The sequence below is a fragment of the Paramormyrops kingsleyae genome, chromosome 4 (genome assembly GCF_048594095.1).
Source record: "Paramormyrops kingsleyae isolate MSU_618 chromosome 4, PKINGS_0.4, whole genome shotgun sequence".
Taxonomy (NCBI): domain Eukaryota; kingdom Metazoa; phylum Chordata; class Actinopteri; order Osteoglossiformes; family Mormyridae; genus Paramormyrops; species Paramormyrops kingsleyae.
Genome location: NC_132800.1, coordinates 6385911 through 6401815, shown reverse-complemented (window position 1 = coordinate 6401815; position 15905 = coordinate 6385911). Strand labels below are relative to the sequence as shown.

Genomic DNA, 15905 nt, shown 5'->3' with positions numbered 1-15905 from the left:
TCTGCTCTAAACTTGGCTTGCTGTTAAAACCCAAAGAACCATTTCCTGAATTCATGACGTCCAGGGACTGATGTGACAGTGAATCTGCAAGTTTTTTTTCCATCACTGTGTGTGTGTGTGTGTGTGCGTGTGTGCGTGCGTGCGTGTGTGTGTGTGTGTGTGTGTGTGTGTGTGAGAGAGAGAGAGAGAGAGAGAGAGAGAGAGAATCTATGGTTTAGAAAAGACAATACCATGTAATTACAGATTAGTTTTGGTTAATTTTGTCATCGAATTTTTATTTTTCAAAAAAAGATTATTATGTGTTGATTTTTTCACAACATCCATTTTTTGTTCTTTCAAGAACACGGATCCTTTTTTATCGTCGTTTTATTAAACTGAAATACTCCATTTTGACCACCAGATGGGAGCATGCTAAAAGAAAACTTCTTTCCCACCATTGAGTGTCACAGAAAGCATTTTTGTCTTTACGACAATATATACCGAACCGTGTTATTAGTCGCATGAACAATGACTAAGTACATTTAAATTCTAATTCATAACGCTTTATTGTCAGGAATATTCTCCCTACAACAGATGAGATAAGACTTTAAGCGCATAAAAAATATGAAGCTGTGTCCAGTTGTCTTTGAAGCTGAATTTGGTCTTCGTCTGCTGAGTTACCCCATAGGGTACTATCTCTCTCTTACTTCCTCCATGGGAGTCGTAGCTGTTAGGACACATAAGGGCTGATCCACCCCACCCCCGCTTACTGATGCATAGGAGACCGATCAATCCCTATGGATCAATCTCTCTGAATGGTTTGTCTTATTCAATCAATGAAATTCGTTCCGGTTGAGAAAACGCTGTGCGCGTCTTGGCTGCCGCTTTTCACCGGTGTTTATTAGTTGTGTCTAGTGTTTATATAGTGTTTGTGTTTATATCTGTCTTAATTTGGGTTTTTTGCAGTCTGTCTCTCTCATTCCGTTAGCCATATCACCTGCTCCCTCTCCCTATATGGTTCCCCAGTGCCAGCATAGTCGGGGAGTTAGCTGCCACTTTCTCCTTTACTATGATGGTTGTTCAGCTGGGTGTAACTTGTGTGCGCGCTCTACCGAGGTGACGCGGTGCTCGGTGGTGCTGTCCCCGAGTATGACCACCTCATCACTGTAACTCCGTGCTTGGCGCACTCGCTCCCAGCTCGGAGAGACGGCATATACCGTGTCCGAAGCTTGGTATTGCTCTTCACCCGGGATATACCGGTATTCACCGCTCCCCACGTCGTTGTTTTTAATATGAAGTATACGTCCCCCATCACAATTCATACAATTAAATTTGGTCTCTAAGACCTGACTCATCTAAAAGCTCATCAAGAAACTGGACTAGATCAAGGAGCTCGTTAAGACACCCGCTGTTCGCTACGGAGTGGAATAACCAAGGCATCCCGCGAAAAATCTGGACATGGTACTGCTCGTCGAAACTTGCCAAACTCCGAATGACAGGACACCTGAGTCGGCTTACACCTCCCGGCTGTGGCTTTCGGGCTAAGCCCCGTTTAAAAGACAGGGTTGGTGGTTTGGGGGTGGTCCACCGTGACAGCATTAAACCAAGTGTTACTGATTTACAAAATATCTCATCGTTTTAATATTTATTTTTTTAAATCACTAGCCATACGTCTCTACGTATTATACTAAATTATAGATCACCCAAGCTCCATCCTAATTTTTTCTTTGACCTCAATCAACTGCCTGTTCTTGTTTGTGTCATGTCATGACTGGATCTTATCTGTTGCTGTGGTTTGCAAAATGTTCTTGCTTCTGGCTCTGTCTGATGTTTCAGGTCACAAACTAACTGAATTCTGGTTTAACTACTCTCTGCCCAGGAATACTAAATAAACTGTGATTAGTGGTCATCGTTCTCTGACTCTCTTCCTGCTTCCCGCCTGCATGATGCTCTCGAGCTATCATGCCTCATGCAGATACTTTCTCCGTCTAATCTCATAACTTCACAAGTTGTGGAGAACCACGTACCTGTTAAATCCATGCTAGTCCCTACCACTCACACCACCTCCTGGTTCACACCAGAGCTCCGCACCATGAAACAGGTGGGCCGCCATCTTGAAAAGCTGTGTGAGAAAACGGGTCTGACAGTCCCTACCCTAGCCCAGTGGTTCTCAATCCTGTTTCTGCTGCCCCCTCTGCCAGAATGTTTTCATTCAAACCCTACCTTAATCAGGTTTATATGGTCCTTAATAGGCTACGAATGAATGTGGCAGGTTGAAAGCAATATGGAGAGCCTATGTTGAACACCTGAAGGCATACAGATCTGCTCTTACGGCTGCCCACTCATCATACTATTCCAATCTTACCAACAGTGCTTCATGCCGACCTAGAACACTCTATTCTACCATAAGTAAGCTGTCAGCCTCCTATTAAAACTATTGCTGCTTCTGATGAGCTCTACAGCTCATTTACGTAATATTTTAAATCTAAAATTGTAAATTTGCATCAACCCCTTTCTGCTAACCCTCACCCACCTCACACAGACGCTTTCATACCACAACCTCCTGTCTACTTGCTCTCAGAATTTGTTCCCTCCTCTCCTGCTTCTGTTACTTAATTTATCTCAAAATCAAGTTCAGCTACATGTCAGCTGGACCCTGCCCCACTGCACTTACAAAGGAGTGTTCTGACACTCTTTCGGTACCCATTTCCCATTTAGTAAACTGTAATCTTGCTACTTGCATTGTCCCACCTGAACTGAAAATTGCTACTGTTACACCTCTTCTCAAGTCTGGTTTAGACTAAAAAAGTTTTAAAGACCAATCTCTAATCTTCCCTTCACGGTTAAGGCATTAGAAAAGGTTGTTGCTGCTCAATTTACTGATCACTTAAACTCTTATAATTTGTATGACCCATTTCAATCCGGTTTCGGAACCCTACACAGCATAGAAACCGATTTACTTAAGGTGACAAGTGATCTCCTCATGGCTGCAGATTCTGGTAAGGCCAGCGTTCTTCTACCATACCTCAATGACCGACGGTATTTTGTTTCCATCAAGTCACACAGATCTGTTACTGCTCCTCTCACACAGGGTGTCCCCCAGGGATCAGTTCTAGGTCCAACCCTCTTCACTCCCTGTATGCTCCCATTAAGTCAAATCATACGTCACCATGGTCTCACCTTCCACTGCAATGCTAATGACACTCAGTCATAAGTAAGTGCTGACACAAGTACATCCATGCCACCATCTTCACTGACTGCCTCTGCAAAATCAAACACTGGATAGCTTAAAACTTAACTCTGATAAAACTGAAATAGTTCTGGTACTAAATCACTTCTCTCTACTCTGCCTAAGATACAAATTAATGTTAATGGAGTTTTAGTAGAACCATCAAGTACAGTCCGTAATTTGAGCATAATTTTCGATCAATTCTTCACCTTTCAGTCACCTGTTAGGTATTTGGTACAGGCTGCATTTTTTCAGTCCCACAACATCACTCACCTCTGTCCATCCCTCAGTGTTACTGTTTCTGAAACACTAATCCGTGCCTTTATCACTACCTACCTTGACTATTGTAATTCATTGCCCTCTGACCTCCTGTCCAAACTTATCAACAGACTACAATATATTCTGAACTGTGCCGCCTGTTTACTTACACATATGAGAAAATTCACCCACATCACTCCTGTTCTTGATGATTGGTTGCTTGTCACAAATCAAATTTAAAAAATTACTAATGACTTACAAAGCTCTCCATGGACTTGTCCCTCAACATCTGTCTGACCTTCTTCTTCCTTACACACCAGCCGGCACACTAAGATCATCGGGTTCCAACCTTCTTACTGTACCTAAAATCAGATCCCCTATAAGTGACATTCCATACTCTGGAATGCACCTCCTCACAATCTACAAGAGGTTTAGTCTGTTAATATCTTCAAGCTCCAACTGAAAACTCACTTATTTCAGAAATGCTACAGTATGTGTCAGCATGCAGCATTCTCATTTGCATGGTTTTGCTGTTGTTACTGTGTGTGCACAGCTTTATTGTATTGCATTGCATTTATTGTATTGTAAAATGTCCTTGATTGTGAGAAAGGCGCTATATAGTTTAAACGTCTTATAATATCCCTGATTTTTAATATTTTGGTCTTAAATAAAATAATAGGGCAGCACGGTGGTGCAATGATTAGTGCTGCTGCCTCACAGCAAGAAGGTCCTTAGTTTGATCCCGGGGTTGAGCATAGATCCTTTCTGTGTGCAGTTCACACGCTCTCCCATGTTCTTGTGGGTTAACGCCGGGGGCTCCGGTTTCCTCCAGTGGTCCAAAAGTGTGCAGGCAGGTTGATTGGCGAGTCTAAATTGGCCCTGTGTGTGTGTGCGCCCTGTGGTGTGTTGGCAACTGCCCAGAGTTGGTTCCCACCTGTGCCCATTGTTCCTGGGATTGGCTCCAGTGACCCCAGCTGGCATTAAGCGATTACGGGGATGGATAAAATAATAATAGTATTAAGATAATGCACATTTCTGTTTCTATTTTTCATGTTTTATTTTATTTCTGTCTTGATTGTATGTTTACTTGTATGCCTCATCGACCAAAGCAGATTCCTCATATTTGGTGAATGAAAGGATTCTGATTCTGAGAAATGTCCTTGAAATTAACAGGATCTGTCTGAGTAGTTTCAGTCAGTTCCAGGTCAGAGTCACTCTCTGCTGCTGCATGGGTGCAGTGGTCTATCCATCTCTGTAAATCACCCCACACATCGCTTCACTAAGTGTCGTTTCTTCCTGTGACTTCCTGTTCAGTTACTGAGGACAAACGGGCAAGCCCAGCAATCACAGCCTGTCACACTTTTCGTTGGGCCTGTGTTTGCAGTGCCCCCCTCTGATTGGCTAAGCAAGCACGTCCTGTAATTTTCTTACTCGTGATTTGCTGTCAGTTCTTTATGGCCCTCCTCCTTCCTGTTTTCCTTCTTCCATCTGCCCAGGCTCTATCCCTCTCCTATTCCCCAGCCAATCCCATTCTCCTACACCTAATTTCTCTCTCCACCGCACTAAAGATTCTCTGTCAAGTTTCCCTGAGAAAATCGAAGACTAATTAAGATTGTTAATGAAGATTTAATTCCACACTTCAAACGAAGCAGTGATCATGGGGCCCTCTGTGGGTTGGGGGTGGGTGAAGGAACACCACACTTTAGATTCTCCAGTGTGAATTTGGGAAAGAGAAAAACGTCAAAGATATTTCAATAAAACTAAATCACTTCAGATAGCTTGATGCCACTAGATAGACGCTTCATGGACAGAGAAGGGCCATCTACTGCTTCTGCATTCACCTCACCATTTTGTCATCCAACCTGCTGAAATATGGCTGCCTCCACAGGCCACTCAGAAAAGCGCAAGATGTTGAACAAAAAAAAATAAAAAATTTAGGCACACTAGAAAAGTCACTAGAAAGAGGCTTTTCAATCACTAATAACCGGGGAGTTGAAAATGATCCCTTCGATATAATTAATATTTATATAATTTATTAATATATATAATATAATGTTTTGGGGGCAATAATAAATTCCTTTATTTTGGCAATTTGATTTTTAGCACCACCTGGTGGCAATGGTGTGCATCGCCGTAACTTCCCCCAATGCCTTTTACTGCTCTTTACTGGTTGTCTGTGAATACTGCGATACGTGTTCTAATTAGGATAAATGAATGGCATCTTTGAAAACTGTCAGGCAAATAAAGGAATATAAGCACAACTGCAGTGTCCTCCAAGCGATCAAGGTAAGACAAAGGCTTGTTGGTGACAGAAGCGGGAAAACTGTGGGTCATTCTGACACTTATGCTGACTTCATGGTCAGTGGATGGATGCGTGTGCCTGTCAGACCCTGTAAATTATTCTGTCATGTGCTTCATGCCTTCTAAGCCCCACCCACACAGTGATGTACAGGAGGAGGAGCCCAATCAGATTTAATAAGACACATAACGCCGTGGACTCGTCTCCAAAATGTACCGTCTTTATTAAAATTTACAAAATTAAAATTGAATATGAGTCTGTGTTGATGTCGGGACTTTGAAGCGTAAGTGTGGATGTCACTCAGAACTATCTTCTATCATTCCAGGTCGTTGTCCTTCACATTGGCACTGTATTACAGATCCACGCTCATGGGAAGGTTCCGTTTCTCACCAGAGAGCCCGCCCACCATCTCTGCAGTTTCCATGGAAATGTTCGCATATGGTTTTGCTGGCTCCAGCCCAGTAACAGTACCACTGGGTCCCAGTTTGAATCTGGTCCTGGTCTGACCCCTGTCCTGGTAGCTGGAGTCCAGCTTGTCGAGCTGAATCCAATATTTTCCATATGGGGGATGTAGGTAACATGTCAGGTTAAATCCAGTAAATGAGTCCAGTCCATTCAAATCAAGTTCAGTTCATCTGAAACACTCATAATTGGTCCCATTGCACCTCTTCAGTTTAACCTATACTTTTCTCAGCATGACAGCATCAATAACCATTATGGGCGCCATGGCGATAAGAGATATTTACATTTGACATGTGTGCACATCACCATCATCGTGAGATTCTGTACAGCACAGCGGATAACTAGCCAGCATGTTCAGGGAGTGCCGGGGGGGGAGGGACGACGACAAGGTTTGCACCGCTGCTGTGAAAATAAAGCCCCACCCTTGACTCTTACGGATTCAACTCATCCGTGTCCCAAAAAGGGGATGCTGGTGAGCCATGGGGGGTCGAATGGAGTTTTGGGAAAGATCCAGGCATGTCATAGTGAGCTAATAAGGGTGGGGGTTCAGGAGAAAGACCCAGGAGAGTGGGAGGTGTATCTCAACCCAGCCCTCAGGGACCCCTAGTCCACATTTCTGCTCCCTCCCAGCTCACAGGACACCTGTTCCAAATAATCGAAAACAAACCAAACAATCAAGAGGACTTGGAGCTCCCTCCACCGTGTGAGAAGTGTTAACCCAGGCGGTTCTCTTGTGTGGCTGGAATGAGCTGCCAAACCACATCAAATGATCAGACTCCCTCTCCACCTTCAAGAAACACCTCAAGGCCCATCTGCTGCAGGAACTTCATGCCTCGTTTTGTTCCCTGAACGTTCTTGTGTTGCACTTTTGGCCTTTGAGTCTTATTAGGTTCTTACTTAGTTACAAGTTGTTCTGTAGCTCCTGTTCCAATACCGTGTACACTTCTAGCCCTGCTACATTTAGGACTTGCTCACTCCTTGGCAGCATGAATGTTCGTAATGTGCTATTTGCTTTGTTTGTATGTTGGTTTGGGCAAAAACACTGGTGAAATATGTTAAATGCAAATGAATGTAAAACGTGCATTAACTGGGGGTCCCCAAGGACTGAGTTGAGAAACACTGCTTTAGAAATTAATGTTTGTGAGCTGGAAAAATTCATCATGGGGACCCCCCCCCCCCCCATCATGACCCTGAAGTCCAGGGCTAATTTTTAATGCCAGGCCAGCCCTTATCCACAGTGTTAAGGTTTTGGTAGGATAAACCAACGCAGGTTGTATTGCAGCTGTCAGCCAGTAAAACCAGTAAACTGCGGTGGGCCATGTGATCTGAGCTAGAGGGGCGGGGTTGGAAAGCCAACTCCCATCCATCGCGGCACAAAGCCAGCACCACAGAAAGGGGGCTCAGTCTCGATAAAAACACATTGAAAGCAGCGATTAAAATAATAATGCCACTTTTTCCACTGAGACGTGACTAAGTGGGCCAAGAATGCTTGGCGTGTCAGTGAAAAGCATGCTGGGAGCTTCCGAGGTGAGCCCACCACAACAGGATCATCGTGGACATTAAGTGCTATCTGATCTCTGCTTATTAACGCATTTTGGTTGGCAGATACACCTCTGGGTGGGGGGGGCAACGCATTAATATCTCACTAATCGTTTCAATTTTTCACGAGGTCTATTTTCCGACGGCATGAGGTTTGAGGGAGATGAATCAATTTTTCAAGAATGAATCGTTTCGTCGGGCCTGGTTTGGAGTGAAGCTGCTAGCTGAATAATTCACTCGTCTGTTATGGAGCAGAGCTGAAAGTGATGGGTCTTTTCTTCTATCCGTCCGCCTCCGCTCCGTCCCTCTGGCACATCAGCCTGCTCGTACTCTGTTACTCTGTGGGACCATCTGCGGCTGGTGTAGGCCCGTCTGTCTCTCCATGTGCCGTGAATCTTAGCGTGTGTGTATGTGTATGTCACTGTACATACTTTGATATTCATGTGTGTTTGTTTGTGACCCCATCTGGGACTCCACGTGAGATCGGATCCGGGTCCCACATGTGAGGCGCTGGCTCTCCCCCCTCCCTGCTGGTCTGGGCCACCTCTCCCTCCATCCTGCTCTCCACTGCTTCACTCCCTCGCTCTCCCTCTTCATCACGTACCGTACCTCCTGTCCTCTGTATCCCATGCGGCATTTCTTCTTCAATTACCGTAGCAATGTCTCTTCTCTTGGCATCCCTCTCTCGCTCCCTCTCTCCTTGCCTCTCCTTCTTCCCCTCCCTCATTCTTCCCTTAGTTTCCCCCCTCCCTCCTCCTCATCTGTCACCTGCGCCTCCTCCTCGGCCCCCTCTGCCCCCTGCCGCCCCTCCTCTCGCTCTCTTTCCAGTCGTCTCTCTTGGATGAGTTCCACCAACCTTTGGAACTGGGCACCCCAAACCCCTTGCACGCCCCAGCTCTCCTCCCCCTCACTTTCCAGGGAGCTCAGTGACCCAGCAAGGGACCCCGTGCCCTCAAACCCGTACACCTGTACCGAGTCATAAGGTGGCACAGAGGGGTCAAAGGTCACTTGGGCCAGGCGAACCCTCAAAAACTCCCCCACCTTTAGGGCCAAGGACCCCTGCCCCCCACCCCCTGCCTCTACCCTCAGACCCCGCCCCTCAATGTATCCCAGCTGCCCTGTGCCCAAAATCTGAGGAATCATATCCCTGCGCTCTAAGGTGTATGCTCCAACGCCCGCCCGATTACGCCAGTCTGCGATGAAGCCCAGACCCTCCTGGTACAGGCTGCACGCAGTCCCGTTCACTGATATTCCTCCTTCCACCTCCAGGTGCATTGTGCCTTCTGCTGGGCTCAAGGCCTCCCCCTGCTGGTCTTCCCCGTAACTGCGGGTGATGCCGCCTGCAGCCTGACTGTCGCAAACACTGCGATTGGACTCGGCGCCGGCTAGCCCTGTGGCCGCCACGCCAGTTTGCTTTGCGGAGTGTCCGGCCGGTGAGGGAAGTCTTGGATCTATAGGCTGGATGGAGGACAAGGCAGCCAGGGACAGGGTTGTTATCGTTAACAACAAAGCATAAGAAAGCATTTCCATAATTTTTTAGTAAAAAAAAAAAAGATATGATGAGAAAATTAAAAATTACAACTAACTAACTATTAATATTGCTTCCGAAACTGAAATAAAATGCAAATATTAGATATTTTCTGGTCCTGTTTTTAATACTGTTTAGCTAAAGTAATTTTGTGTTTATCTTTAATGACCACGAATAATACCCAGACCATGTTTTTCCCATATTGAGTACATAATAGGCACTCTGTATTCATGTAGGATTCTCTAAAGATCAAACAAATAAAATAACTCTAACTTTCAGACAATCCCTAGAAATAAAATTAACATTTAAACTTCAAACAAAATATGTAAAATCTAAACAGAAATATTTCTTTAAAATAAAAATGAATAAATAAAACTAATAAAACACAATGAAATCTAAACTGGATTTCACATGAAAATTGAAAAAAATATATGGAAATAATAAATAAATACATCAGCGCTAGGATGACACTGGCAGAGGTGCCCCTTAAGCGAGGCGCGCAGACACACACACACACACACACACACACACACACACCAGGCCGAGTCTCCTACCCAGTCCTGGTTCCTCTGGCTGTCACCGCTGAGGTCGCTGCTATCCTTGGGCTCGCCGGTCCGCGTGGAGCCGCTATCGGAGTCCCCGCTCCCCGCCTCGGCCTCCACGGCGCCCCCTGCTGGGCTGGGCTTGTCTGGGACTGAGTTGTGCAAAGTAGGGAAGCCGAGACAGCGACCGGCCCGCAGCACTGGCAGCGTGTGGCAACTGTAGCGCAGTGGGCCATAGGGCGAGGCTTCCGGGCCCCGGTACTGAGAATTCGGACCGGCGTTTTGGGCCCAGTTACCAGCCTGGGATTGTTCCCGATTCTGCTGGGAATAGCGTCTGTGGAGAGGGGGAGGGTTTCAGAATCACACGCTACCAGTTAATAATAGTCCCTGCATCATATTTATCGCTTTCTATATTTATATAGTCACAGTTTTTCATTTTTCATTCCATCTACCAATAAACTGTGAAAGGGATTTTATTGTTGCTACTTTTCTTGCGTTTCAAACTGCCTTTCCAAAGTGATGGGTGTGGGGTGCAGTGACATTCCAGACTGATGGGCCATTGACAGTATGCAAACTACTACAGGTGTGAGGACACCTATCTCACCAATATTCATTGTGAAGGCCACTGACTTTGAGAAAAAGAGTGTCACTCTAAAGTTCTAACACTTTAGTAATCAAACTACATAAAATTTCTGAATGTCACTTTCACCTATGTGTAGCCAACCCCTGTGTCTATAAGCTTCAGAGCTCAAAAGTCTTACCTAGAAATGTCTATAATGTGATTTTTTACAATTTCTCAGCATGTCTGAAAATAGGTTTTTGAAAAGTATATGTTTAAAGTTGATTTTAACAAAAAATAGAATAATAACATTCTAAGAGGTCTCAGATTATTGGTGCTGAGTTTGTGCTGAATAAAAGCAAATGTAACACTTTGGGATAAATGTTTTTTAGATAGGTGAAATATTTTAAAATGTCAAGGCATGTCAGACTACCTTGAAAGTGGAAAAGAGGCCTCAGACCCCAGGGGGTTAAAGACACAAACAGAGTCCCACATGGTTACCATATAGTTCCCCCTACAGGCTCTCACATGTTCTTGCTGTCCAGCGTGCGGTACCCCCGCCGGCCGCTCTGGGGGGCGCTCTGCAGTGCAGCGATATCGAAGGCGGCAGTGTCGGCCTCGCCGCCCCCCTCGTCGTCGTAGGTGATGATGTTCTCCCGCACGTCGTCCTCTTCCAGCGGCGACAGAGAGTCACGCTTCTGACGCCGCAACGAGAGTGACAGCACGCTTACGGCTGGGGGGGCACCAGACAGCAAGGGGGCAAGAGAGGGCGAGGTATAGAGGCGCAAGTGAGGGAGAGAGGGAGGGGGGAGGTATGGAGAGGGAAGCAGGGGGGAAAGGGAGGGAAGGAAAGGGGTGAGAGAGAGAGAGAGAGAGAGAGAGAGAGAGAGAGGGAAGGGGGTGATATACCTATTATATACATAAGCATAGGTCAAATATACACATTATAATCAGACATACAGACAACTGTCTTATCATTCTGACTGTCTGCTTGTGTTGACGCTCTTTGCCTGTTGTTTAATGCATTAGTCATCATTATTATTATTTGACTTGTCAATTGCTCTAGGCTGGAATATAAACACTCAGAATATATTTACACACATTCATGCCAGTCATGCATGCTTGTGTGTGTGTGGCCTCACCCAGCAGTGTGGCCACGCAGGCCAGGATGGCCAGCAGGGCGGCGGTGCTGAGCCCTGGGGAGGGGGAGGCGGAGGGCATGGGCAGGCAGACGCCCCGCAGGCAGGGGCACACGGAGACGGTGAGCGTGCCAGTGCTGCTGAGGCCAGAGCCGCTGTCCCGCAGGACCACGGGCACCTGCATGGTGATGGAGGAGGCGGGGGAGCGCGGCAGCGTCTTCAGGGGGGACAGCAGCAGCACCTTGGCTGTGGGGCCTGAGCAAAGGAGGAGAGGGAAGGAGAGAGAATGAGGAGAGTGAGGGGGTGGAGGGGGCCACAGAAGGACAGATGATGAAATGATGATGACTCTGAGAAGACAGAGCCGGCTGTTAGTCTCTTATTATCATCACTGTGCTGCAGTGACGAGCGATTAAATTTATCATGACATTAATCAGCCTGATCCATTACTGCCTACTGCAGTCTGCCTGTGACTACACTAAGGAAGCGGGGCAAAGCACGGGCAGCGGGGGGCGGAGCGAGGAGGCAAAATGAGGGAGGGTGGAGTGAAGGGAGGCAGAGTGAGAGAGGGTGGAATGAATAGAGGCAGAGTGAGTTAGGGTGGAGTGAAGGGAGGCAGAGTGAGAGGGGTGGAGTGAGAGAGGGTGGAGTGAATGGAGGCAGAGTGAGAGGGGCGGAGTGAGAGAGGATGGAGTAAAGGGAGGCAGAGTGAGAGAGGGTGGAGTGAAGGGAGGCAGAGTGAGAGGGGTGGAGTGAGAGAGGGCGGGGTGAATGGAGGCAGAGTGAGAGGGGCGGAGTGAGAGAGGATGGAGTAAAGGGAGGCAGAGTGAGAGAGGGTGGAGTGAAGGGAGGCAGAGTGAGAGAGGGTGGAATGAATAGAGGCAGTGTGAGTCAGGGTGGAGTGAAGGGAGGCAGAGTGAGAGGGGCGAAGTGAGAGAGGATGGAGTGAAGGGAGGCAGAGTGACAGGGACAGAGTGAGAGAGGATGGAGTGAAGGGAGGCAGAGTGAGAGGGACAGAGTGAGAGAGGATGGAGTGAAGGGAGGCAGAGTGACAGGGACAGAGTGAGAGAGGATGGAGTGAAGGGAGGCAGAGTGAGAGGGGCGGAGTGAGAGAGGATGGAGTGAAGGGAGGCAGAGTGGCAGGGGCAGAGTGAGAGAGGATGGAGTGAAGGGAGGCAGAGTGAGAGGGGTGGAGTGAGAGAGGATGGAGTGAAGGGAGGCAGAGTGACAGGGGCAAAGTGAGAGAGGATGGAGTGAAGGGAGGCAGAGTGAGAGGGGCGGAGTGAGAGAGGATGGAGTGAAGGGAGGCAGAGTGACAGGGGCAGAGTGAGAGAGGGTGGAGTGAAGGGAGGTAAAGTGAGAGGGGTGGAGTGAAGGGAGGCAGAGTGAGGGAGGGTGGAGTGAAGGGAGGTAAAGTGAGAGGGGTGGAGTGAAAGGAGGCAGAGTGAGAGGGGCGGAGTAAGGGGGCAGAGATTCCCACCTCCTGTCTCTGTGATGCAGAAGTTCTGCGCTGCCCTTGACTCAGGCGCAATGCTGAAGTGCACCGTAGAGTCGTTCCCTCCTTGGTCCATATCGACGGCGCGCAGCTCCTGGACCACCTATGGGGGGAGCCACCATTGGCGGCATCATGGCAGCAATGCCCTTACTAGAGAACTTAATTGTGAGTGCGGGAGCTGAATGCACAATCAGGGGAGTGTTAGGGTGTACTCACACTAGCCAAACTGTACCGTGCCCAAGCTCATTTGAGTGACTTAATAAATGTGATCACTCCGTACCATGCCCAGACGTGGCATGCTTAACCATGCCCTGGCCCGATTGATGAGGTGGGCTCAAACACGGTTAGTAGGATTAGGGCCCGGTACGGATCTAACCCAGGCACAGAACACAGATTTGATGTCAATGATGCGACTGGCCCACGCGTGTGCACATGTACACTATATATGAACCGAACCCTAAAGGAAAGGACTGCACAGATCGGCTGCACAGATTGCCCCCCTCAAATAAACGAAGCAAGGGAGATCGTATTTAGCTAGCTGACATTTCAGTATTCTATACAGCATGCATGCAGTTCTAACAGGGTATAACTGAGGTTCAGACATATTGCCATGGTTCTCATTCAATGTTTAGCATTAGCGAAATTAGCGTTACTGCTATCTGTAGTAGTGTAATTAGTACTAAAGAAATGTAATAAGGAACAGCTTTCAAATATTTCAGTACTGGTATCCTATGCAACACTAGTCTGCGTAAACTGAAATATTTGGTAAAATGTGGGATCTTCGTATACATGCAGCAGAAATAAAGAAAAATCACTGCGCTGTATACTTGATAAATCTATGTGTGTCATCATGGCCAAAATGACTCCAAATAAGGCACAAAATAAGGACATTAATCATGAATTCCATTCTGCTGTGCGATAGTGCTTTCATTCCTGTTTTCTTCCATGCAAAAAAAGTCGTACAGTGATGACCAAGGCGTGCTCAGGCCAGGCTCGTTAAGTGCAATGTGAGTGCAGACAATGGAGGGGGGGGGGGCAATAGTGCTCGGACACGGTACAAGGCAACTGGACCAAGTGTAAGTATGCCCTTAAGCAACACTGAATAGTAATCAAGCTTGATTGTAGAAACCAAACCTGACTGCGATTTCGCATCCTCAGAGGAAGGAATTATGATCCCCTAGCATGGAAATTTAAGCCACTGTAAGTTACTAAATAACCATGTGTCAGTCAGCTATGCAGTTATGATAACATACCGAACACACACATAGGATGAGAATCTAAGAAAGGTAAAGAGACACAGACCTAAACTGAATGAGACTAACAGAGACCGTAAGAAACAGAGACTGTCATACAGAGACTGACAGAAATGGAGAATAACTGACAGTCAGACGGACAGAGAGACAGGAGGAGTAACTTAAATATAGAGACACAAATATGTGGACATTGGCGGTCAGTAGTGAAGAAGCGATAGACGGACAGACTGGGGAGAGTGCTGACAGACAGGGGATGGACTGACAGACTGGAGAGAGTGCTGACAGACAGAGGAGGTGCTGACAGACAGGGGAGAGTGCTGACAGACAGGGGAGAGTGCTGACAGACAGGGGAGATGCTGACAGACAGGGGAGAGTGCTGACAGACTGGGGAGAGTGCTGACAGACAGAGGAGGTGCTGACAGACAGGGGAGAGTGCTGACAGACAGGGGAGAGTGCTGACAGACTGGAGAGAGTGCTGACAGACTGGAGAGTGTGCTGACAGACTGGAGAGAGTGCTGACAGACAGGGGTGAGTGCTGACAGACAGGGGAGAGTGCTGACAGACTGGAGAGGTGCTGACAGACTGGAGAGAGTGCTGACAGACAGGGGAGAGTGCTGACAGACAGGGGAGAGTGCTGACAGACTGGAGAGGTGCTGACAGACTGGAGAGAGTGCTGACAGACTGGAGAGAGTGCTGACAGACAGGGGTGAGTGCTGACAGACTGGAGAGAGTGCTGACAGACTGGGGAGAGTGCTGACAGACAGGGGAGAGTGCTGACAGACAGGGGAGAGTGCTGACAGACTGGAGAGAGTGCTGACAGACTGGAGAGAGTGCTGACAGACAGGAGAGAGTGCTGACAGACAGAGGAGGTGCTGACAGACAGGGGAGAGTGCTGACAGACAGAGGAGGTGCTGACAGACAGGGGAGAGTGCTGACAGACAGAGGAGGTGCTGACAGACAGGGGAGAGTGCTGACCTCGCCAACGGCAGTGGAGTCACACAGCACAGTGCTGTACTGTCTGTCCAACTCGGGAGCATTATCATTCACGTCCAGGGTCTCTATGGCAACCACCACCCTGGTCACCTGACTGGGATTGTCTGGAAACGGTCCGGAACACACCACAAGGTCATCGTGACTACACCTAAACCCATTCTGACCGCACAGTGCACCAAGAAGTGGCTGCAACATCAACGCAGCCACACAAGAACATCATTTCAACCTTCACCAGAACCATACACATTTTCCATTAAAGGGCATTTGATCTGCAATCTACATTTTATCCAAAAGGCAGCCATTAATATTAATAATTAGGTGTGTGGCTTAGTGTTGCGGGCACAATCATCAGCACCATGACATCACAACCCCTGACCTCTCTGTGTAGCGATGACAGTGATGTTGTGCCACTGATCAAACTCGCGGTCCAACTCTGTCGCCGTGGTGATGAGGCCGCTGTCAGGGGCAATGCGGAACAGCGTCTCCGGGTCAGTCTGGGGGTCTATGGAGTATCTGAGGAAGACGGATATTAAGGAGTGTTAGATATCCACCAGCGGAATGCAGTGAATGCTAGGACTCTTATTATGACGGAAAATGCGGTCAATCGCACTTTTATTATGACAAAGAATAGGG

General features: G+C 47.5%; 1 protein-coding gene across 3 annotated transcripts in view; it reads right to left on the bottom strand.

Annotated features, from left to right (window-relative positions):
- Positions 1 to 5964: 5964 nt before the first annotated feature.
- Positions 5965 to 15905, bottom strand: part of LOC111857142 (uncharacterized) — a 74877-nt gene continuing 64936 nt past the window's right edge. For all 3 annotated transcript variants that reach the window (XM_023837681.2, XM_072710509.1, XM_072710508.1), the window contains 7 exons: positions 15649 to 15785; positions 15255 to 15376; positions 13012 to 13129; positions 11538 to 11789; positions 10924 to 11128; positions 9849 to 10170; positions 5965 to 9224 (listed from right to left, as the gene is read on the bottom strand). In XM_023837681.2, the coding sequence (XP_023693449.2) occupies positions 8490 to 9224; positions 9849 to 10170; positions 10924 to 11128; positions 11538 to 11789; positions 13012 to 13129; positions 15255 to 15376; positions 15649 to 15785 (1891 nt within the window). In that variant the 3' untranslated portion in view covers positions 5965 to 8489. The remainder of the gene's footprint in view (positions 9225 to 9848; positions 10171 to 10923; positions 11129 to 11537; positions 11790 to 13011; positions 13130 to 15254; positions 15377 to 15648; positions 15786 to 15905) is intronic.